The sequence below is a fragment of the Prunus avium genome, chromosome 8 (genome assembly GCF_965620075.1).
Source record: "Prunus avium chromosome 8, drPruAviu1.hap1.1, whole genome shotgun sequence".
NCBI lineage: Eukaryota > Viridiplantae > Streptophyta > Magnoliopsida > Rosales > Rosaceae > Prunus > Prunus avium.
In genome coordinates, this window is record NC_142291.1 from 38,512,243 (window position 1) to 38,536,768 (window position 24,526).

The window sequence follows — 24,526 nt, forward strand, 5'->3', positions numbered from 1 at the left end:
ATATTTGGAAATTATGGTTGCAATTTGCAGTGTGCTATTGGAGTGTTGCCTTCATCTCCTCAATATGGATTCTCAGTTGTTGAGAAGTACGCTACTAAACTAATGGTTGTTTCAATTATATATTTGAATCATTTCTGAAGTTTGTGATGCATAGATTTGATTTCTACTCCATTAGTAAATGCATATTAGGTTTGAATTATTTATTCTGTTTTCTCTAAGTAGAGGAATGTAGTAAATATAGAGAAACGAAAACTTTTACTGCTGCTTTGAAACCAAGAGAAGTAAAGAAAATTGTTGCTTTCTCCAGTAAATATATGTACTTAAAAAACAATTTTGATCCATGTGGTTTCTAAACCTTTTCATTTTGAATCGAAATGACAGGCATAGAATGCATTACTCTTTCCAAAAAGAAAAAACAGAAGATAATATTTTAGATAGGGCGCATGATGTGTTTGAGATATTTCATGTTATTTGTTATTAACAGTGTCTTTGAAAACAATATATGTACAAACCTTTGCGTTTGTTTGTTTTTAAATGTGTGTTTTACTGAGTCTTTAAGACGTGTACGAAAAACAAAAGTATTATTGAAAAATATGTATGTAAGTGTATGCTAAATTCTTTATACAAATAATAACTCTGGAAAAGTAAAAAATCAAAAGGGAACAATAGAGACTCGAGTAATGCCAAAATAGTACGGATAATGCTCTAAACTGCTCTTATCGATAAACGAAAATAGGGAAAAAAAAATTGGATGCCAGTATGGCCGTGCGGCTATACGATTTATTAAAAATATAAAGGCCAAAAAAGGCTATACAAGCTTTACCTTTCCCTCGCTGCCTGGCTCGCTTCTTTCCCATCAAAGTCTTCAAGTTCAAGGCCAAAAAAGCAGCAGATTCTGACTGGTGGGAAATTCCTCATTTGAGCTTCCATGGCGCCTCCCAAGAAATCAAAGAAGAGCAAGAAAGATAGGAAATTGAAGAAAAACTTAAGTTTGGTTCCAGTCGAGCCAAAAGCAGCAGATTCTGACTGGTGGGATAGTTTCTGGCACAAGAATTCTTCAACCCAAGGTTTCTCTTTTCACTAAGCTCAGTCTTCAATTACTCTTCTTTTAGTGGAATGCATTCAGATTACTTGTAGTTTTAGTTAAATTATCTTTACATTTTGTTTATTTTGCAAAATCCATGATGCACAGACAAAATTCCGTAATGATGTTCATAATTAGAGCTCAAAACCTAAACTGTGCTTTTGTTCAATTAGCTAAATTATGAAATCTCTTCAGTTTCTGATGGCCGCTGTACGAAAACTGGCTTTTGATTTTGTCTTTTGCATCCTGAAAAGAGAAAGATGTGGTCGAAAAGTTGTTGCTAGAGGGAGCAATAGAGATTTTAGCCTGTAAAAGTAGTATGTAATTGTTAGGAATCTGGCTTGGCCTAAGTTGGATGAGTAGTTGGAAATCCTGACTGAATCAGACTTGGGGAATATACAGACACAGAAACACATAGTCGGGCTTTGCTTCTTGTCATATGGAAGCAAGTTTTTCTGTCTTCCTATTTGCCTTTTTTGTAGATTTTTTTTACTTTTTTTCAAGTTGATTTCTGTTTTGAACTTTCCATGATAACTTAACTTTATTCTGTTTTGGTTATGTAATTCATCTGTGCAGATTCTTCACTATCCAATGATGAAGAGGAAGGTTTTAAGTATTTCTTTAGGGTCTCTAAGAAGACTTTTGACTATATCTGTTCCCTTGTAAGAGAAGACCTTGTGTCGAGGCCGCCGTCAGGTCTCATCAACATAGAAGGAAGGCTTCTTAGTGTTGAGAAACAGGTTGCAATTGCCCTGAGAAGGTTGGCATCTGGTGAGTCTCAAGTCTCAGTGGGAGCTGCCTTTGGGGTAGGCCAGTCTACAGTTTCTCAAGTTACTTGGAGATTCATTGAAGCATTGGAAGAACGTGCCAAGCACCATCTCAAGTGGCCTGATTCCAACAGAATGGAAGAAATAAAGTCCAAACTTGAAGAAGCCTTTGGATTGCTCAATTGTTGTGGAGCCATAGATGGTACACACATCATTATGACCCTTCCTACTGTTCAAACATCAGACGATTGGTGTGACCTGGAGGACAACTACAGCATGCTCTTGCAGGGAATTGTTGACCATGAGATGAGGTTTCTTGACATTGTAACCGGTTGGCCTGGGGGCATGACGGTGTCTAGACTTTTAAAGTGTTCAGGATTTTTCAAGCTCTGTGAAGGGGGACAACGTTTGAATGAAAATGTTAGAACTTTATCTGGAGGAGTAGAGATTAGAGAATACTTAGTTGGTGGGGTTGGCTATCCTTTGCTTCCCTGGCTCATAACTCCTTATGAAAGCAATGGCCTCCCAGCTTCCATTTCTGTTTTCAATGCCGTGCATGGGGCTGCAAGGTCACTTGCAGTAACGGCATTCTCGCAGTTAAAGGGCACTTGGAGAATCCTTAACAAGGTCATGTGGAGACCCGATAAGAGGAAACTTCCGAGCATCATCTTGGTATGTTGTTTACTTCACAATATAAGAATTGACAGTGGAGATATATTACAACCAGATGTTGCTTTATCTGGTCATCATGACTCGGGATATGGCGAACAATGCTGTAGGCAAGTTGATCCATTGGGGAGGACTATGAGGGATATCCTAGTGAAACACTTGCTGCACAGCAGGCAGACCGCTGCACCAAAGTGATTCTTGTTCTGCCAGTCTGGTTTAAATGAGTTGGAAGTTTGGAACGGTTTCAATCTGTAAAATTATTTGTTTCGGCAATTTCACCGGCACCAGCCATATACGACATGAAATGGTGAATTGCTTCTCTTATTCACATTGACTTGCATAAAAGAAATGTATGTATGTTTTTGATAGACTCTGAATCAGCCATCTTTGTATGGCGGCTTAGAAAGTAGAATGAAAGCTCATTTTGTCAGTCTACGAGAACTTGTAACACCAAAGAAGTTTAAAGCCACAAATATACCACATAAATAAAACATTTTTATTTTAAGTTGTGGCATACAACTCGCTACTAACAAAAAGTAAGACAAGCAGCAATATATATGTAAAAGAAAAATAATATGATAAAAAAAAAAAAGCAAACACCATCTGAGTGGGTTTCCTTTGATTAGAAGATGGGGCCTGGCATGTACAGCAGGATCTCAAAACTAAGCAAGACCCAATACTCCTCTCTATAAAACATGGCAAAACAAGTAGAGCTCTCTAAAAAGAAAAAACTTATGGACAATGAGACAAAACTAATGCCTCATCATTACTTTAAACTATACCATGGGACCATGAAATTCCATTGCTTCAATCTCCCTTGGTTGGGGGCTGTATGCATGCACAGAAGGGCGCTTTCTTGCGTTTCTGGTTGGTTCTATTGCCACCATAGATATAGTCCCTCAGAAGAACTCTTGTTTTCCTCTCCGTGATCCTTGTTGATCCTCTGCTTTCTTTTTCACCATCAAGTTTCAGTAGAAGAAATTGCAGTTTCTGCACCTCCAACTGTAGCCGCCCGATTTTTTCGGACCCTCTTTTTGCTTGCTCTGAAAGTCTCCTTCTCACACTCCCACTTTCATCCGACACTATACCCGAAGCTCCATCAGAGAACTGAGGACCATCTTCAACGTTCTTCATCAATTTTTGATTGACATCAAACAACTTAGTGATGGCCTCGTCAGCTTCTTCCAGCTGCCCCTTCACGTTTTCAAATTCAATACCTTTGCCCTTTTTGCTCTTTTCAGTAATCTCCACCTTCCTCTTCAGGTCTTCCACGGTTATTTGAAGGTTTGTCAACTTTTGTACATCAGAATCAAGTCTTTCTAGAATCCTTCTCTTGTTGCCTTCTTGACGGGGCTCTGTAAATCTCTTAGAGATCTCTAATTTGTCCACGCCCAATTCCTTCTCAACCAATGATTCTGAAGAGGAATATTTATTCTTGTGTTCCTTTACTGCTTCAGTCTGACTGTGGTCAGTTGGTACAGCGTCCACCTTCTGGCCCTTGCCAACCATCAAATCAATGCTGGCATCCTGGTCAGTGGTTTCCCACAACTCAAGCATCTGACCATCAGCCTCTATGGTGTCTCTTCTGCTTATCCCATAGGATGAACACTCTGATATCTGATCAAGAATGATGTCTTTTGTCAGAATTTCATTTCCTGAGCCAGATATTTCACGCTTCTTCATAGTGTTACCAACCCCATCCCTGAATTTCTTTTCTACCTGATTTGCAGAAAAATGCCTTTCCTTTTCCACCATTGCCTTTTCAACAGCTTTAATTCTTCTTTGTAAATCCTGCAAGTCCAAAACACCATCTGATACCGTGGCCACTTGATCTCCATCCAAATGAGAGTTTTCAGCATGCAGAAAGTCATCCTGGATACAGTGGAATATAGATGTGTCAAATTCAAATGATATCCAAAATCGCATGCACCATTGAACTATTGAAATTAAATGCAAAATGCCATAAGCTGAACAATTCATGTCCAGCAAAATGTAGATAGAAACCAGCTTACTTTATATAAAATTTCCCAAAATTGAAGAACTACTTTTTTTTTAATATATATGAAATTTGAGGCCTCAAAAGTAAAATAAAAGGAAGTTCAAAAGAGAATCCTGGATCCACAAACAACTTGCATAATTCTGATGATAAACCATATATTCAAATACTGGCTCCGCAATTCATGTCCAGCCCAATGTAGATAGAAACCAGCTTACTTTCCATAAAATTCCCCAAAATTGAAGTGCCACTTTTTATTTATTTAATATATATGAAATTTGAGGCCTCAAAAGTAAAATAAAAGGAAGTTCAAAAGAGAATCCTGGAGCCACAAACAACTGCATAATTCTGATGATAAACCATATATTCAAATATTGGCTCCGCAATTCATCTAATATAAAAAGCAAGTCTTTCAAAAGACTTTCTGGCTAGAAGACCATACACTATGGCATTGAAGCAAAGAACATAATTGCATTAGTGAGAACTCATGGGTGCATTTCTAGATGATTTTTGAAGAGTTCATACAGGTTCAAAAGAGGACGGAAAATGTGCACAACCAATCAAAAACTGCTAACCCATTATGGATAAGGAATAAATGGAGTAAAGCTTTAAGTTCCAGATAGAAAAAAAGAAGAGAGTATTGAAGCTTTAATAAATGGATCATCACCTCAGTCTTGGGACAATTGAAACTTCCAATTTCCCATTGCAGAGGGAATGTAAAAACAGACATGGAGATTACCTCTGATTCTTCTGTGTCTAGTTTATGAGATGTGGTGTCTGCAAGCACATGCTTCTCAAGTGCTGTTGTACACTCCTTCAAAGAGATGACAGCTGGAATATAGGCAGCCAACTGAGCTTGTAGCCCTCCATTTTCGTATTCCAGAGTGCTGATTCTTTCTTTCATAATTTTGCTCTCCATACCTCTGGAATTGCTTCTGTCTTCAAGGATCTGACATGCTTCAATGAGCTCGCGGATCTTTCCTTCAAACAATGTTTCACGAATGGTGGAGATCTGCAGTTCACCAAAGAACGTGGCAGCCTGAGTCAACCACATTTCTATCTCTTCTCTTCCCTTTTGCAGTTCATTGATAAAACCTTCCTCCTTAATTTTAGTTTTTTCAGCTTCTTCATGCATTTTCTGCAGTTCGGACTCCAACTCTTGATTCGCTTCACGAAGGCATCCAGTCTCTTTGGCATGATAATCATTGTCTGCATATAGTCGGACAATCTGCTTCTCTTGATCTTCTAGTACCACCTTAGCCTCATCATACTTACCATTCAGATCTTCCACTAATGTATGCAACTCTTGCTTTTCACTCTGAAGTGCATTTAAGATCTGCTCTGCTTCCAGAAGCTCATTTTCTTTATGAGACAACGCATCCTTTGCATTTGCAATTTCACCATTCAATTGATCATTGACAGAGTTAACTACTTCCAGCTCATTCTCTGACCTAATTAATGACTCCTTCAGATGTAAGCTTTCCATTCGTACAACTTCCAACTTCCCCTCCAATATTCTTACCTTATCTTCCAAGTCATTATTGCCAAGATGAAGTTTATCCAAATAGTCACTGAGCTCTTCTAGTTCCAGTAGCTTTCTGGAAATAAAATCCTTGAAAACAAGGGAAAGGTTACTGTGATATATTGTTTCACCAAACATGACACATTTCTCCTCTTCGAGGTTATGCTTCTCTTCCCCCAAATCCAATACCATTTTTGTCAAAGCTCCTTTATCTTCAAGTATCTTGGAATTCTCTTCCAATAGACTCTTGTATGCGCTTTGCAAGTCCAAGAACTGCTCATGCAGATTATCTATTTCGGTCCTCAATACTTCCTCTCTGTGATCACCCTCCACTACTTTCAATTTCAATTCTTCATTCATCTCCTGAAGTCTTTGAGCCCCACTCTGCAACACTAAGAACTTCTCAGATTGGGTCCTGAACTTTCCATCCAGGGTGTTTCTTTCTCTCATAAGATTTCCCGCATCGAGTTTCAGTTGGTCAAGCATTTCTATGAGAACTGACTTCTCAATAACCAACTGCTGATTTTCATCACGAATAACAGAGAGAGAATTTTGCATGTCCTGAAGTTTGACAAGTATATGGTTAAGAAGCATTTCGTCTTGCTCAACCTTTTCTCCATACCCAAGGTTTGCATCAACGTCAACAGCCTTCAACACCTGATACAGCCCCATTCTCAGTACTTCCGTTTGCAAAAGGAAGGATTTAATCTTCGTCTGTTGTTCAAGATTTCCATGCTCTAGGTCAGAAATCAGTTTCTTTGACATTTTGGATGCCTCCAAGAGATTCTGACGCTCAAACATGAGAGACAAGTTCTTTTCTTCCACATCTTCTACACATTTTTGCAAGACAAAGATTTCAATCTGCGCATTCACAGCTTTGTCTTGTTCCTCTTCGTATTCTTTCTTCCTGCACATACCTTCTGCTTGGAGCCGACAGATCTGTGATTCCATACCAGCCATCTGGGTTTCACTCAACTGAACAAAACTGACATGTTTTTGCTTCTCAGAACCTAAGCAAACATGTAGCTCTTCCACTTTATGAAGTGCTGATTCTCTTTCCTTCTCCAGAACAGAGAGTTTCTCTTCTATTTCTGCATATCCTTTTTCCAGATCTTCCAGTCTTTGCCTAGTAGTGTCCAACTCAGAAGCTAAGCTTTCTCTCTCAGTCATCAGACCAGACTTCTCGTTATCAAGCAATAGGCATGACTCTTCTAAACTCTTTGATTTAACCCTCCAGCCTTCAAGTTCAGCATTTGCATCACAAAGGGAATTCTCCAAAAAGTTATTCTTCTCTGATGATTTCTTCAAATTCTCAGTCATAATCAGTAATTGGGAAATTAGGGCGGCATTTTCAGCAAGAAGAGTGCTTTTTTCTTCCAGAAGAGACTGACATGATTCTTCTAGCTCCTTTACCTTCCCTCTAACCCCATCTAACTCAACGTTCAAATCAGAAAGGGAATTCTCCAAAAGAACATTTTTCTCCAGAAGTTTCTGCATGATTTCTAACTTTTCTAACAGGGCCACTTTCTCACTTCTATCAGCCTCACACATCTGTTTTAGCTGTAGTTTTTCATCCTGTAATTCCTTCACAGATGACCCAAGGCACTCTGGATCCAAGCCAACTGACTCTACCTGCTCTAGCATAGCTTGGTGTTTCTTGTTCAGGTCATTGAGTTCCTCTTTCAGACAGTATATCTCTTGCTGAAGAGCATTTCTTTGGTCCACTCGAATTTCGACTTCCTCTTCAAGTTTCCTAACTGTCTCCCTCAAGATTAAGATTTCATCTTGTAGATTTTTTATTGACATTGATGAAGACAAATTGAGCTCACTTAGGCTCTTGTTTTCCTCCTTCACCTTCTGGACTTCATCCACCAAACCCTGATTACGAGTCTCCATGTCCTGAAGAATTAAAGCTCCATTCTGAAGCTCAGAAACCAGAGATCTAAGTTCCTCCTGGGATTGAGAATGCAAATGTTGCAACGTTTGGAAAGCAGTTTCAGCCTCCATGAAACGCAAACGCTCTTCTTGTATGCAAGTCCAGAGTCTACCTAACTCCTTCTGCTTCTCTGTAAGCTCTTCACCTTGAGATTCCATTTTCTGCACCAAAGACTCCAACTCAGACTGGAGAGTCTGATTTGATTTTTCCAGCAGAAGACACTTCTCTTCAGAACCCTTTAACTTCGCAACTCCGTCATCTATTTCAGAGTGTAGCCGTTGGGCCTCTTCTTGGGCACAAGAGAGCTTATGCTCCAGACTAGATATGGTTTCCAAGCACTGGTCGTACTGGAGAGCAGCAGCTTCCTTTTCTTCATTTAATGTGGCAATTGCTTGCTTCAAAGTTTCAACTTCATGTTCAGCTTTGACAGCTCGCTCATTAATCCTTCTGGCATCCTCCTCAACATGAAGTATTTTATCCTCCAGATTTGATATCATCTCCAGACATTGTTTATATTGTGCAAGAGCAGCTTCTTTCTCATCTGCTACCCTTGTAAGATCTTGCTTTAGAGCTACAGCTTCAGTTTCGGCTTTACTAGCTCGATCATTGAGCTCTCCAGCATCCTTTTGGGCACAAGAGATACTGTTCTCCAGATTGGAGATTTTGTCCAAACATTGCTGATACTGAAGAAGACTAGCATCCCTTTCAGCCTCTAACTTGGTAAGTGCTTCCTTCGAAGTTTGAACTTCAGCTTCAGCTTTACTGGCTCGTTCACTCAGTCCCCTGGAATCCTCATGTGCACAAGAGACTTCAGACTCCAAAATACTTAATCTCTCTAAACACTGTTGGTACTGAAGTAAGCCAGCTTCCTTTTCGGCTTCTAACTTAGCAAGGGCATTCTTTAAGTTTGAAATTTCTGTCTCTGCTTTTCCCAGTTGATCAGACTCAGACAAGGACCGAGCCTTGAGGTCATGGATTCCGTTGTTATGCATGCGGTGTTCCCTTTCTTCAGTGTCATGAAAATTGAGGCCTTTTTTCGCCCTTCCTTCTCCAGACCCAAATAGATCATTTAGCTGTTTCAAGCCCTTTCTGCTTGGTGCAGAGTCAGATTCTTCTGTAAATGCTCCATTCCTTTTGACAGCATGGAAATGGGATGAGAGCCCCAGAGCATCTTTTTGCAATTCCTCAAGATCTAATAATGCCCGTATAGGAGGTGGCATCTCAGGTGTACGGGGATCAGCCTCACTAGCAGAGGAACCTGCAGGAGACTCATCTCCAAGTGCAAAGGGAACTTGGTTGGGAAATGCTTCTGCCATGGTCCGATGAGCCTGGCGCAGTGCCCCAGTTGCATGATCATATCTTTCAGCTAACGCACGGTATGCTCGGTAGAACTCTTCCACCAATTTCATTAATTCTGGGCGTTTTTTATAATACATCTCTGCTCTCCTAGCAAAGGAATCTGCATCTTCTTCAATTAGCTTGATCATGTGTTTGACTTTGGCATCCATATCTGTTCAAGAAGTTGAAACATAAACATTTATACATATGAGAGAGAGAGAGAGAACAATATTGCTGCTATAAACAGAACAACAACAAAATAAAATTTGAACTAGAAAGATGCACTAGATGAAACTGTCAAGTATTATGATTATCTTCTCAACGTATCAGGATAACATTTGACAAGGCCAGTACGATCACACTGATATTGTTGAGCCATCAACAACAGAAACTGAAAATCCCCCAACTTATATACAGTTCTAAACTACTAACAACCTTAGATAAGGTCCGCGTTCTCACTAACTTGGATGAGATGCACAGTGGTTGAGAAGGGGTTAGATGCATCTTAACCATCCAACAATCCATATTTAATCTAACAGTTAAGAAAAAGAGAATTCTTTATATTCTTTTTCTTGACAGAAAGAAGTAGAATCATGCCAGAATATGCAATGTGGTTTACATGATCAAAAATTTATGATGTCTGACGAGGGAGTTTTACTTTACTCCACATTCATGAGAAACACATGAAACAAAATTGCAAATCAAACCAGTTATATATATACCTGTAAGATTTTCCTGAAGCCATCTTGAATTCTTCGGGCTTATGTGGCTGTCCCACCACCAAGAATACTTACGTCTGGAGTCTGCTTGTGACGCAGTCGCCATAACTCTGGCCAATAACAGCACCACCTTCGAAACTGATGCGGTAATAGTCCGATCCACAAACCAACAACAACCAAACCGAATTCAGTAATTCTTGGTAGGATGAAGCTTTGAGTACCTCTGGCTGCTCATACAGTCACACCTAATCACCAAAATCCACAATATGGTATCAGATGAATTAGAACTACATGGTAGGTGGTGAGATCAGATTCTCAAAAAAATAAAAAATAAATTGTAGGAAAATTAGAAAAAACAAACAAGTACCTGATCAATAAAACTAAAGTCCAGAATCATATGCTCAAATTGACTGATATCAACTAAGTTTCTACAAACTACCTGATCGAGGACACACCCAAAAGCAAAATGATCAGACTTTGGTCAAAAAATAACAAATTCACAAGCTTCAGAGAATTACAAATCCACACGTATTTTTCAATCAGCGTTGAAGCAAAAACTTCAGTGATCATGCATGATACAGCTCACAGAGGATTAAGACAAACTGATCAAGTAAAAATTAACACAATTTCCATGAAGCAGAAAGATTTTAATTGGCCAGAACCCAAAAATGAAAAATGAAAACAAATAAAGTCATGGGCAAGAGGATCAAAACACATTGCTCCATGAAGATATACATAATGGGACCGATTTTCTGAATAGAATGAGTGAAAAATACAGGCAAAATGATCAAACAAACTTACCCAGAAGAAATTGAAACTATTTCTCTTTCTTCTTGTTCCTTATTTTGCGTTTTGATTGATTAGCAGCAGTGACAAAGCAACTTGAGCTGCTTTTGCTTTACTCTTTCTCACCCCATGTTTGTTAGATCGGTCAGTCTCCGTCTCAAAATGAATCTCTCTGTCTCTCTCACTGTGTTTGCTTTGCCTTTATGTTGTGGTTTGGTATTGGTACTGTTTCAGCTTTTTCTTATGCAAACTGTCAAAGATGAAACAAAATATATATATAATAATAAAGAAAAAAAGTGGGTAGAAAAGACCCAAAGAAAAAAAACAGTGACTTAAAACCAAACGTTAATTGAAATTAATGCATTTTAATCCTTTATTTTTCAGATTTTATTTCCATTTCGGTTTTGTTGTGATTTTGGAAAATCAGAGCATTCTAGTTCTTTTCCTGATACTAAACCCACTGATTCTCAAGGAAAACATGCGAAATTACAATCCTACCCATGTGGTTAGGATATCAAAAATGATTCTCCTTGGGTTTGCAGATGTTCGACTCTGATTTTGTGCATGTTTTTAAGATGGTGTTACCAAAATTACCACAAGATTCTAAATATTTATTATTTGTATTTTTTTTATTCTATCATACATGACATATCTTAGATGTGACTATGACACCAATTGAGCATTAAAAAATGTAGATCCAGGCAAAAATGCGGTTGGATGTGACAATGCCTATCTGCCTATGTGATATATAATTTTTCTAACAACACCCAAATTTAATTTTTACACAAAACTTAAAGTATCCCAATTAAAATGACTATTTTTTATTTCTTCTAATAAAGCGATATTTCAAACTATTCTAATGTATGGAAAGAATTGTTAAACTTGAATACAGAAGCACGGACACATTGCCTTAACTAACTAGCGTAATCTACATTTGCGAATTTCCTTAACAATTCACATTTGACCAAATTTCCTTTACTAGAAGTCTAGGAGAGTAGAAGCTCTGGTGCAATTAAATTAACCAGAAATTAACAAAATTAATAGTTATCCATAACAATGAATCAAATGGTGGGTGTAAATTCAAATTACAAATTCGAATTCCTTTTATAATAAGATCATATATCCTTGATTCTCCCTTCAATATTTGACCAGAAATAAAATTATACCTTAAATAAATTCATAGCCGTTGGTTGGTTTTTTTTTTGTTGGTAAAAAACCCGTTGATTTATTTAATGGTGTCTAAAGCAAAAATTTGGTAATTTGGAGCAGCACCTTATTATTGCAATTAGCATTAAAATGAAAGGGCTTTGTGGTAAATAGGATGCAAAGCATACAAGAATCTTTGGCACTTGGCAGAAATGACACGGTGTCAATCTTTACAAAAAGGTGGGCGGTGGGCAAGGACGGTTGGCATTCGTCACGCGACTAGGAAAATTCTCCATCCAAATTCGACCACGTGTATTTCCTGAAGATGCATACCCCACATTTTTTTTTTTAATCTTAATTTATTACGTATGAAATAAATCAATTTAGAATAGAAAAAATTAACCAATTATCGCTTGAGAATGCTTTTGTTTTCAGTTTCTAATTTAAAATGAGTGCTGCTATTTCCACTTACATGTCGTATTTTCCCACTCACTATATAAAGTTTGAGTAAAAAATACATTTTTATTTTTCCACCCACCAATATTCTTAAAATACCCTTTTAATTATTACCTCATTTCCTCTCTCCTTTTATTCTTTCTGTTCATGTCTTCTCTCTCTCTCATTCTTGCTATATCTTATTTTCCATCTCTCACGCTTCATCTCTCTCTCTCTCTCTCTCTCTCTCTCTCTCTCTCTCTCTCTCTCTCATGTTTACTATACAAACTAAAATTGTTTTTTGCTGCATCTTTTTTTTTTTTTTTTTTTGGGTGAAAATGGATTATGTGAATATAATCATATTTGTGCTCTTAGCTTCCTAGTATTGTAAATAAACTCTTTCTCCAAAGTTATCCAAGGACCAGAAAAATCTACTAAACTTTGCAATAAAAAAATATAAAACACCCATGCAAAACACATGGGAATGTCAAAGGGTACAAAGCCAAACATATAAGGGAAAAACAATAGTACTCGCCCAATTAACATGTCTCACCCTCAAATTTGTTAAAAGACCAAGTTCAATCATCATCAGATGCTACTGTTTCTCTAGTTATGACAGCAGACCTTGTTTCTCTTTCTTTTTCCTTAAGTTATTTTAAGTCATTTTACAATAGGGTTAAATTTGTCTTTAAAAGTTTAAAGATAAGATGGTGGGAAAATAGGATAGATTAGTGAAAATAGTAGCACTTTTAAAAATGTGTGAGAAATAGAGAGAATGTAATATGAAATTTTCATAGAGTCGATTAATTTGGAAATAAAATTAACTAATAATTAGAAACAATTTTTTTTTTCCATAGAAGCGATATTCTACTTACGAGAGGAAGATTGAAACTCTGGTGCAAAATGAAGAACATATTTGCTCTTAGATAATATTGAGAAAGGGATAGAAAGTGACATGATATTGAGAAAGGGATAGAAAGTGACATGATGTTGAATGTGACATCATATAAAGATAATATTGACTCTTTAAATGCATTAATTTTATTTGAACCCTTCAATGGTGACTGTTTGGATTAAAGATTAACTATTAGTTTTTATTTTTTGGGATGAAAGAAAAGTTTAAGGGGAAATTGGCCACTCTCACCACTAGCGCTAGGTTAGACTCACAACCTCAAATCAGAAGGACTTACGCGTGGTACCCAACTGCCTTTTGCCACATGTATGAATTTATATAAGAAATAGGAACCTTACCAATTGAACAAATAGAATATTTAAAAAAAGAAATAGGATGCAAGTCATTTTTCAAAGATGGGAAATTCTATGTGTTTGACACGTCGTGTAATCATATTAAAATGGTTTTAAATGCTTAGAAACATTGAAGATGTGAAATGATTAACAAATAATTGACTTACTTTATGCTTCAATTGGTTCTATAAATGTATGGACCCTATTATAAAACAGCAATGCTACAATTCTATAGCTATCAAAATAAATAAATAAATAATTAATTAAAGATTTTATATTTGTTGTTAGAAAAATATGTAAAACAGAGTAAATCGAGAAATTAGCTGTTTGTTTTGCCTGTAAAATGATTGAAATTCAATTTGTTATGGGACAATTGATTTGTGTAAAAAATATATGAAATCTGAAGAAGAAGAAGAAAAAAAGTAAACGTGGTTTAATCATAACACCAGTAAAGGAAACCTGAAAAAAGGTTTGTCCACCCATCAATAGTTATAATTGATATGCATATGCCTCCATAAAGCAGTGATGTACTGCTCCTCAACCTTTTTCCTTTTTCCTTTGCTGATGCCATGTCAACTAATTGTGAGAATATTTTATTTATTGATAAAAATGTTTTTTTTTATTAAAAAGAAAAAAGAAAAAAAGAAAGATAGATAGTCCAACTCTCCATGTAAGTGTGAGGATAAAATAATTTACCATTGTAAACTCTGAGAATAAATCTTAGATAGAAATGAACGGTTGAGGTAAATATGATTATGAATCTATATTAGGTTTTTATCATCTTCAACCCTTAGACTAGGCTGGGATCAAGCCCAATAATAAATAAATAAAAACATTAGTGCTAATTTTAGGAAGTTCATCTTTTTATATATATATATATATATATATATATATAGAAATTAGTCTCATTTCATTTTCAATAAGAATTGGGTCGCGCCACCTCAGTGCTTGTTTTATGAAAAACGTCGGTCAACCATCCACATATAATAAGTGAACAGAATAACCCCTATAAAAATTTATTGATTTATTCCTTCATCATCTTGTATTGTTGTTAGTAGATTTTAATTTCAAAGTCTATATAAGTGGGAAGTGATATTGTTTAGACTTTTATATGCTGAAAAAGACATTATGAAAATGAATTATTGAAGAAGAAATAATAGGTTTGTTGACACACATGTTACGTAGTCGATGATTATAATAACATTATTCAGAAAAAGGTGTCCAAATTAGCAGCCCCTCAAATAAGGCCACAACAAGCTCGCAGGCTTTGACCGTTAGATAACAATATTAATTAGGAAAATATAGAGTCAAAAATGAAGGTTTAGTTTGATGTAAGACAGCAGGAGAGAGAGAGAGAGAGAGAGAGAGAGAGAGGTGTCTTCTAAGTTTAGGGTCACCCTGTACGCTTCTAGTGTGGCTGAGCCTGAGTCTCATCTTGCAAGTTAAACCATGGGGAAATTTAATATTATATATATTGCTTTGCTTTTCTTGTGACCAATTGATGACTTCAAAACAAGTCACCGAGCGACATGTGACAAGTTAGTACGAGTTAATCCGACATATCATTTATCGATATTATTATCGCTAACAAAATGTAGTGTTCGACGTATCTTCAATAATGTGTCGATATTATATTATCCTTAACAAAACCTACCTATATTTGGTTGGAAGTTCTAGCGGAGGGCGTAGCACCACCAAACCTATATGCAAAATTTGTCAGCGACCAAAAAGGCGACCCTACACACACCAACCCCCATAACTTAGGATGTCCTCCTCCTTTTACTTTAACATCAGATTAAGATAGAACAGTAATGAAATGAAAAAAGTAAGTTATGAAGTGGGCCCTCAAGAAAAGTGGATTGTAGATCTATTTATGGATGGATTGGTTTAGGCATCATAGATTCCAAAGCTCTTATCGTATCATTTGCAATCATGCTGTTAGGTGAAAGCGTGGACAAGTGTGAGGGAGAGCCAAGTGGCCCACTTCCGTCCATCAGAGCTTCATGATGCATGTGCTGCCGTGCTGGTTTTAAAAAACTCTCCTTCTTAATCACACCTAGGGGTGGGCATAAAAACCGATAAACCGATCGAACCGACCGAACCAACCCAAATCAAACCGAAAAAGAGCGTTTTTTGACCAAACCGAAAAAGTCAAACTTGGACCTGAACCGAACCGAAGGTCAACGATTCGGCTCTCGGTTCTAATTTTTTCAGAACCGATGGACCTGAACCGAACCGGTTAATATATAAAAATATATATAATTTACACGTGGCCTCATGTGATTGGCCAAAAAAAGAAGAAGAGTGAGTGCTTGCACACCAGATCCCTTACGCAATTTTTTTTTTGCTGTAACCCTCACACACGCACACACGCTACTCTCTCTCTCACTCAGTCTGAGTCTTCTCTTCGTTTTTTTCTTTTCGTTTTTGACCTAAACCTAGCGGCGCCTCACCTCTCTCTCTCTCTCTCTCTCTCGAGCTCGACCAGCCTCAGATCTCTCTCTCTCTCTCTCGAGCTCGACCCGCCTCAGCTCTCTCTCTCTCGACCCACCTCAGCCTCAGCCTCAGCCTCAGCCTCAGCCTCAGCTCTCTCTCTCTCTCTCTCGACCCGCCTCAGCTCTCTCTCTCTCTCGACCGCGCCGCCTTCAGCCCTGCACGCAGCGGCAGGTCAGCTTCTCTTTCTCTTATCTGTTAAATTTTTTATCAGTCGCTTCTCAGCTTCAGCTTCTCTTATCTGTTAAATTTTTTTTCCCAGCGGCAGGTCACCAAATCGACATCTATTCCTTCCTCTCCTGCGATTTCTTCTGTGGGTTTCTTTGTCATATCAGTCAAAGGTGATTAAATTTATGGTTTATTCTAGCATCATCTTCCTTTGAATTTAGGGTTTATTCTAAATTAAATATATTTGAAATTGTGTTGTGATGATTATTTGAAATTGACAAAGAAATTATGAACTGTTATGATGAATCGGATGAAGATCTGTGTCTTTGAAGTTGAAGGGGAAAATAGAGAAAGATCGGTAGGGAGAGAGAGCCAAGGATAGAGAACTAGAGAGAGAAAGAGTGAGAACCAGAGAACTTGGGAGGGAGATAAAGAAACGGAGAGAAAGAGATATGAATTGGGTGGGTTTTCGAGACACAGGAAAAGAGAAGGTAGCCCAGTCTTAGATGGTTGTTTTAGAGACACAGGAAAAGAGAAGGTAGCCCATGCTCTAGATTATGCCTTCAATCTGGCATTTGATTTACATATTGGTTAATGTGGTCAATTCATTTAACTATATAATTTCGTGTAAAGAAAGAATTCCAGCTTGTGGAACTTTGTTTAACAGTCCAGCCAGATATGACTAGCTTTTGTAATGTGTTCTAATGGTTTAGAGTCTCGCTGTCCTTTTTCCTTTCTGTGAGGTATAAATTGGTCCTTTAATCTGTTTATATTTTGAAAACATTCATGAGGATCAGTTCTGTTTTTTTGTGTTTGGTGATTGATTGTTGTCTGATATGTGTGTATTTTTGGGCAGATGAAAATATATTGATGGCACTGTAAGTTTTTTAGCACTATAAAAATATATTTGAATATGTAAAATAAGAAGTTGTCCTGTTTTATATTTTGGTTGATTTTACTTGGAGAGAGGTAGTCAGATCTATTAAAGCTTGCTCTGAGCATATATGACTAGGTTTTGTATAAATCATGGACATGGGTAACGTGTGAGGGCTCAGCTGTTTTTCTTATGATTTAAATAAGCTACCTCCAAATCTTACAAGCCTGTAATGTTCATTCATTAATTTACTCATTCTTTCATTTTGGATGAATCTAGTTTGCTTTGGTTTTGTAGTCTGTTGATGGATAGAAAACTCTATTTAAATCTGGTTTTTGGATAATATATATGTTGTAGTCTGTTGATGGATAGGAAACTCTGTTTAAATCTGGTTTTTGGATAATATATATGTTTTAGTTTGTGTTAATTCTTGTAAGCGTTGTGTATGTTGTTTTGTTAAGGCTTTTGGAAGAATGGATGCAGCAGATTTTTTGCAAGGATATTATCTTCATGTGTATTTTTGTGATGAGTTGTAATCTTTAATTTCATAAGTTTAATTTGGTTTGTGTATTATTTTTTGTAATGGTTTGTAAGAGATTATATTTCCTTTCCTTGGTTGGTTGGTTAAATGTGTGAATGTGAGATTCATGTAGTTTAGAAATTTAGATTGGAATGATGGATTTTTATAGGTTGAATTTACATAATTTCAGGTTTTGAAAGATAAGTAAAAAGTGTTTTGGGCTTGTTCATAAGAATTTAATAGGTTTTGGCAATTTGACAAAAAAAAATGTGTTTTGGCTTAATGAAAGTAAATCTGATTTGGGCTTTGTTTTGCTAAAAAAAAATGATTTGTGCTTTTTTTTGGCGAATTAAATAAGATTTGGGCTTTTGAAAATGTTGAAATTGAGCTCAAGCCCAAACCGATCAGAACTCAGAACCGACCCGAGAACCGAGGTCCATTTCTACTTCGGCCCAATTTCGGCTTTCACCCTAGACTCGACCCGACCCGAGAACCGAGCTCTCCATCGGTTCGGCTCACGGGTCGGCCAAATTTTGACCCGACCCGAACCGTGCCCAGGCCTAATCACACCCACAGCTTTGATACGTGACAAATAATAATAGCTAGCTAGGTTGTTGCCTTTGCCTCTTGGCCACTTTGGCCTCTTTGGGGAGAAAAGCCAGTCCATGCATTTTGTCATTTCTTCATAAACCTTTGTTATTTTGTTCAACATACAATTACACCGAAAAAGTTTAAATGACCCACTAATCTTCTACATGGCCCATATATATACCCCACTATATAGTATATACTATTGAAAATAATGCTTTAATAATTTTAGAGATTTGTATAAAACAGATAAAGTATACATAAGGATATATAGATTTCCTCCCCCACCCTCTTTTAACTTTACATTAAACAAGTGAAAATTTTTAGTTTTTTTAACGTTCCATCAAACAAACTTATAAAATGACACTTTGATGTACGGGATTTTGAGTTCAAATTTTATGAATCATCAATTGTTGAATTTAAAAGATAACGCATTATGCAGATATGGATTAGGTCACTTGGCAAAGATAGAGAGCAATCCCACTTACACCTAAATTCGAGTCCCTCTCCCTCTCGTCGTTAAAGATAAAAAAAACACACATTAAACCAAATAAGAAATCTTATTTTCTAAGTAAGAATAAATTGGAGATGTTGGCTAGAAGTCCAATCATAAAATATTGGTTGGCTTAATGGCAAGCAGCCCAATCGAAAACCAATATATAGTAGCCCAAAATCGCAGCAATAGGCGGCCCAAGATGGAATTGTATCAGTCATCAGATCACACGGATAATTGTGCCAAGTAAGCACCACATCAGATCAGATCAACGTTATGGGTTGCCATATGACAAGACAAAAACAATAATATTTAAATAGCAGTGAATTATCCAAAAAATTAAAAATTAAAAAAAGAAATTTATGGATATAGTTTCCTACACGCAAATACATAATAACATGACCAAGAGGAAAACATTTTACCATCTACGGTCGAGTCCACTCTCCGTCTCACTCACAGAGCTCAAAACCATGGCGTCCGTGGCCACCGTCCTCCGCCGGAAGCTTTCCCACAAACCCTTCCATTTCCAGTTACTGACAGTGAGATCATTCTCTGCCTCTGAGCCGCAGAGGATAGAGAAGATTCTGATAGCAAACAGAGGCGAAATTGCTTGCAGGATCATGAGGACCGCCAAGAGGCTCGGGATTCAAACCGTCGCCGTTTACAGCGACGCCGATAGGCATTCACTTCACGTCAAATCGGCCGACGAGGCTGTGCATATCGGCCTGCCTCCGGCTCGGCTCAGCTACCTCAAGGCCTCATCGATTATCGACGCGGCCATTCGCACTGGTGCACAGGTCAGTCAGAATTTCCGCTTATGCTAGTGAACATAGCTCAATATAGCTCAATAGCTCATTGCATTTGCATATTTTTTTTTCTTTTTACTTGTTTTGCCAAATTTGCTATCTGTTTGGAGAATTGGTGAATTGGTAAACTGTTTGATAGTTTGAAATCATGCTTATTGGATTGGATATCTTTGTTTTTGTATAATTAGGCTATACATCCTGGTTATGGTTTTCTGTCAGAGAGTGCTGAGTTTGCTCAACTTTGTGAAGATAAGGGTCTTACATTTATTGGACCTCCAGCATCTGCCATCCGAGACATGGGTGATAAAAGGTACCACTCACTGCTTTCTTACTGATGTACTATTGTATCAACTGATTAGCTAATAATATATGCTCTCTGTCTTTTTGATCTTTTAGTACCTGTTTTTGTGCATGGTTTAAATGTCTTGTCCACTGAGGATTTTTTATTTATTCCTATTGATGCTAAATGTGTTTATCAGTGCTTCAAAGAGAATAATGGGTGCGGCAGGGGTACCTCTGGTGCCTGGATATCATGGTAAAGACCAAGATATTGATCTAATGAAGTTAGAAGCCGACAAGATTGGTTACCCAATCTTAATAAAGCCAACTCATGGAGGCGGAGGGAAGGTTGCCTCTTCTTTGATTCCCTCAATGATATCAGCAACCAGATTAAAAATTGAGAGATTTTTGTTTTCTTCACAAGATGTTCTTATAGTTTAGATATTTCTTCGCACTATGTTCTTATAGTTGATATATTTCCAGGGTATGCGGATTGTTCAAAGTCCAGATGAATTTGTTGAATCTTTCCTGGGAGCACAACGTGAGGCTGCTGCTTCTTTCGGCGTAAGCACGATATTGCTGGAGAAATATATTACACAGCCAAGGCACATTGAAGTCCAGGTACTCTTATTTGTTCTTATAATTCCTAGTTCTTACTAGTGTCTAACCCATAATACTTCATAGTTGATATGATATTTTGTTATCAACATTATATTGATGTAATTCTAGTAGATGCTATATCCTGAAAAAGTTAAGCTCATGTTTGGTATTGTAGATATTTGGGGACAAACATGGGAAGGTTCTACATTTGTATGAGAGAGATTGCAGCGTCCAGAGAAGACACCAGAAAATCATCGAAGAAGCTCCAGCTGTATGATCATTTCCTGTATTGTCGGTGTAGATTTGTCATTGTTCTAGTAGAGTTGTAATGGAAATCCATTGGTGCAGCCAAATGTGTCGAATGACTTCCGGACTCACTTGGGCCAAGCTGCTGTATCTGCTGCCAAGGTGAAGTATTTTGAATAATTATCTAATTTGTACCTAATTTTCAATTGGCCCCTGATCGGGTTAAGATGGTGAAGTTTTTACTGATCACCATTCTTGTTGGATAATTCTTAGCTGACCTATGTTATATCTAATCATGGGTCACTACTTCAATGCATAGAGGGTTTTGCCCCCATCAAAAGCTAAAAGTTACTGACATTGAGCTAACCTGTAATTTTAAATCTCTCTATATCCTTATGATTTGAAGTCTCTGTCTGATTATTAAAGGCAGTTGGTTATCACAATGCTGGCACTGTGGAGTTTATAGTTGATACAGTCTCAGGCCAATTTTATTTCATGGAGATGAATACCCGACTTCAGGTGCTTTAACCATTCTGTTCTATTGGTTTAGGGTTTAGGGTTTAACCATTCTGTTCTATTGTATTTCAGTCTGAATTTTTCAGAATCTAACAGGTTAGTTAATGTTTATGCAGGTTGAGCATCCTGTGACTGAAATGATTGTTGGCCAAGATCTTGTAGAGTGGCAAATTCGTGTTGCAAGCGGAGAACATCTTCCCATTAGTCAGTCACAGGTCCCATTATCAGGTGACATTCTTTTTTCTTGAAAAGAAAAAAAAAAGAAAAGAAAGAGGTCTTCGCCAAGCTTATCTTTGCTTCCAAATTCAATTCCACTTCTAAAATGAGTCTTGACTAGTTTTAAGCTGAATGCTGGGTTGATCTATTCAGATTTGAGTAACATATTCTGGGTGGTTCTATGAAAAGTTTGCCTTAAAATGGATGTGCTATTAAAATTATAAAAAAAGATGCCAAGATTTTTTGAATCTCATCAGGTAAATGATAAGCTCCTTTATAACACAAAGTGAATACTTCATATTCATAATAACTTGGATATGAAAAATCCTATAACTAATATGAGTTTACTCACTCTATATGTTGAATCCACAAACTTCTTGAGTGACTGGATTTCATAGTTACTCATTGTGATGAAAGGTCATGCTTTCGAAGCCCGAATATATGCTGAAAATGTACCGAAAGGTTTCCTTCCAGCAACTGGAGTCCTTCATCACTATCATCATGTTCCAGTCTCAACACAAGGTTAGTCACATTACAATAGCCATATGACTCATACATAGTAAAGTAAAGAATTCATCCCCAGTCAACCGAAAAGAAAAGAAAAAAAGGGCATCCATCCCCAACATTCTAGTTGGGTTATATTGTTTAAGCACCACTTGTTTTATCCAAGGACTTCACAGCTAAACAAGGCTTTTATTATCATCTCTTGTCCTTTGGTTATTTCTGTCGGTTGCTTATGTTAAATCTGTCATTGAGCAGTTCGAGTTGAGACTGGAGTTGAACAGGGAGACACTGTTAGCATGCATTATGATCCTATGATTGCTAAACTCGTAGTATGGGGAGAAAATCGTGCTGCGGCATTGGTAAAACTGAAGGATTGCTTATCAAAGTTTCAGGTATACCTAATTTTAGAGTTGCATCCTCTGCACATCAAAGCATATTTTCCAATCATTCAATCTCATATGCTATCTCATATGACCCCCACAAGGCAGCAAAATTTAAACAGCTTTAAGAAAAATGTGGAAGGCAAATTGCAATTTCATATTGATCCTGCAGTTTAATTTCTTTTCGATCCTTTTCAATGCTAATTTTCTTAGACAGGTTGCAGGTTTACCAACCAACATCAATTTTCTTCTAAAACTTGCTAACCATCGGGCATTTCAAAATGGCGATGTGGAAACCCATTTTATTGAACACTTTAAAGATGACCTGTTTGTCAACCCTAGTAATTCACTGTTAGTGGACAAAGTGCTTGGTGCTGCTAAATTTAGTGCTACACTGGCAGCTGCGTGTCTCATTGAAAAGGAAAATTCTTTATTCAGAGAAAATCTTCCTGGTAAATTGAAGGTCCCATTCTTCAAATGTATGCCATTTCTTAAAGGCCCTTATAATATTTATATCTCCCTATTCAGGTGGCGACAGCATAATCTCCATATGGTATTCTTCTCCCCCTTTCAGAGTCCATCATTGTGCTAGGCATACAGTGGAACTTGAGTGGGAGAATGAATATGATAGCAGTGGCTCAAAGTCATTGAAACTTTCAACCACTTATAAACCAGATGGGAGCTATCTGATTGAGGTAGTCTTATGCTAATTGGCCATATTTGCAACTTTGGAAATATAGTATCTTATGTGCAAGTTGTTTTCTTTGTTTTGTTCCACTGAGTCATTCCATCAGCAAGGTTTCTATATGTCTGTGCAGACAGAAGAAGAGAGTTTCCCAGGTTTGGAGGTCAAAGTAACTTGTATAGGCAACCATGACTTCAGAGTCGAAGCTGATGGTGTAAACATGGATGTTAGCTTAGCTGTTTACTCCAAGGTAAATCCCTTTATCTGCATGCAGTTGTGAGGTCTACATAGAATAATTAATCAGCATTATTGAATATGGTTCAATTTTTTATTTAAAAACTTCTGTTAATTTGTTGATTCCAATTTGGGCTACAGGATCAGACCAAGCACATTGATATATGGTATGGATCACATCATCATCATTTCAGGCAGAAAACCGGCCTTGAATTGTCTGATGAAGATGAAACGGAACATAAACCCCGATTTGACAAATCATCATACCCTCAGGGGACTGTTGCTGCGCCCATGGCTGGTTTGGTTGTCAAGGTTGTGGTGAAGGATGGGACAAAGGTGGAGGAAGGACAACCTATATTAGTTTTAGAGGCAATGAAGATGGAGGTTGTACTGCTGCTAGTTTTGGATTTTGCATCCAAACTTTTCTTTCCCTGTGCAATATTTGACATGAACTTTTTTTATTTTTCCTTTTTGAAGCATGTTGTAAAGGCACCATCAGCGGGCTATGTCCGTGGGCTTCATCTAGCAGCTGGTCAGCAGGTTTCTGATGGCGGTATTCTCTTCAGTATCAAGGTCAGCAATTCGCATTGTAATACCATTATATGAGTTATTGAAGCTTTACTGAAATAGAATTTACATGTACAAACGTAAAAGCTGGTATCATATAATCATCAAAACATGGTTGCATAAATGGTGTGGCATTTGTCCTCATACATTACATGCCAACTGGTTCTTTTATCCTCCTCTTATTGAGGACAGCCCAATGGTTTGAAGTGTGTCGCACTTCTGTTTAAAAGCTACCACATCAGCCTGTCATTTACACATGGACATTATACTAGGGTCCACTCGTGTCTGATCCTTGTATAGAGATTTCTAAGAGTAAACCATCATTTAACTATACTCTATGCAGAAGTTTCAGGGCAAGGTTTAATGTGGCTTTGCTTGGATTCAATGTGCTCAACATATTCATGTTTGGTTAAATTGAATAGATAACATGCTTGTGCAGGAGGAGTGATAATTCATCACTAAGTCTAGTGTTTCTGAATCGTTTTAACAAGGGCCAGCCCCATTCTGAAGTTGTGCCTGAACAGAGCGAGTTATCGGAGTGGTGACAAGATTTCTGTTGTAAGAAACTAATTCATAGCCTTGTTTACACATAGTCATTCTCATTTCATATAATAAAATCTCACCATCTTCAGGCTGTAAAGAAACATTATGTCAGGTATTTTACAAGGAGAACAAAGGGAAAAAGGGTTTCTTTTTATTTTATTGTATGTTCCA

At 37.3% G+C, this 24,526-nt stretch overlaps 3 protein-coding genes across 5 annotated transcripts; 2 read left to right on the forward strand and 1 right to left on the reverse strand.

Moving 5' to 3' along the window:
- The first annotated feature begins 829 nt into the window (after positions 1-829).
- On the forward strand, positions 830-2,888 carry LOC110763452 (nuclease). The gene is made up of 2 exons (XM_021966240.2): positions 830-1,067; positions 1,661-2,888. Exons 1-2 carry the CDS (start codon positions 929-931, stop codon positions 2,713-2,715), a joined length of 1,194 nt encoding a protein of 397 aa, XP_021821932.2. The 5' UTR covers positions 830-928; the 3' UTR covers positions 2,716-2,888.
- A 188-nt stretch (positions 2,889-3,076) lies between these two features.
- Positions 3,077-11,051, reverse strand: NET1D (kinase interacting (KIP1-like) family protein). Of its 2 annotated transcripts, XM_021966238.2 has the most exons (5): positions 10,833-11,051; positions 10,399-10,470; positions 10,035-10,276; positions 5,256-9,484; positions 3,077-4,392 (listed from the first exon to the last, which is right to left on the reverse strand). In XM_021966238.2, exons 3-5 carry the CDS (start codon positions 10,135-10,137, stop codon positions 3,328-3,330), a joined length of 5,397 nt encoding a protein of 1,798 aa, XP_021821930.2. In that variant the 5' UTR covers positions 10,138-10,276; positions 10,399-10,470; positions 10,833-11,051; the 3' UTR covers positions 3,077-3,327. The 2 variants fall into 2 exon arrangements, with proteins under 2 accessions (XP_021821930.2, XP_021821931.2); XM_021966239.2 differs by lacking the exon at positions 10,399-10,470.
- An 8,067-nt stretch (positions 11,052-19,118) lies between these two features.
- On the forward strand, positions 19,119-24,514 carry MCCA (methylcrotonyl-CoA carboxylase alpha chain). Of its 2 annotated transcripts, none has more exons than XM_021966254.2 (16): positions 19,119-19,576; positions 19,774-19,895; positions 20,065-20,212; positions 20,348-20,485; positions 20,640-20,735; positions 20,813-20,872; positions 21,137-21,229; positions 21,343-21,454; positions 21,860-21,964; positions 22,202-22,338; positions 22,544-22,778; positions 22,855-23,021; positions 23,145-23,261; positions 23,387-23,629; positions 23,723-23,818; positions 24,252-24,514. In XM_021966254.2, the coding sequence occupies exons 1-16, from the start codon at positions 19,142-19,144 to the stop codon at positions 24,258-24,260; spliced, it is 2,313 nt and encodes a 770-aa protein (XP_021821946.2). In that variant the 5' UTR covers positions 19,119-19,141; the 3' UTR covers positions 24,261-24,514. The 2 variants fall into 2 exon arrangements, with proteins under 2 accessions (XP_021821946.2, XP_088101751.1); XM_088245625.1 differs by having other exon boundaries at positions 19,436-19,576; positions 19,805-19,895.
- The last annotated feature ends 12 nt before the right edge of the window (positions 24,515-24,526 follow it).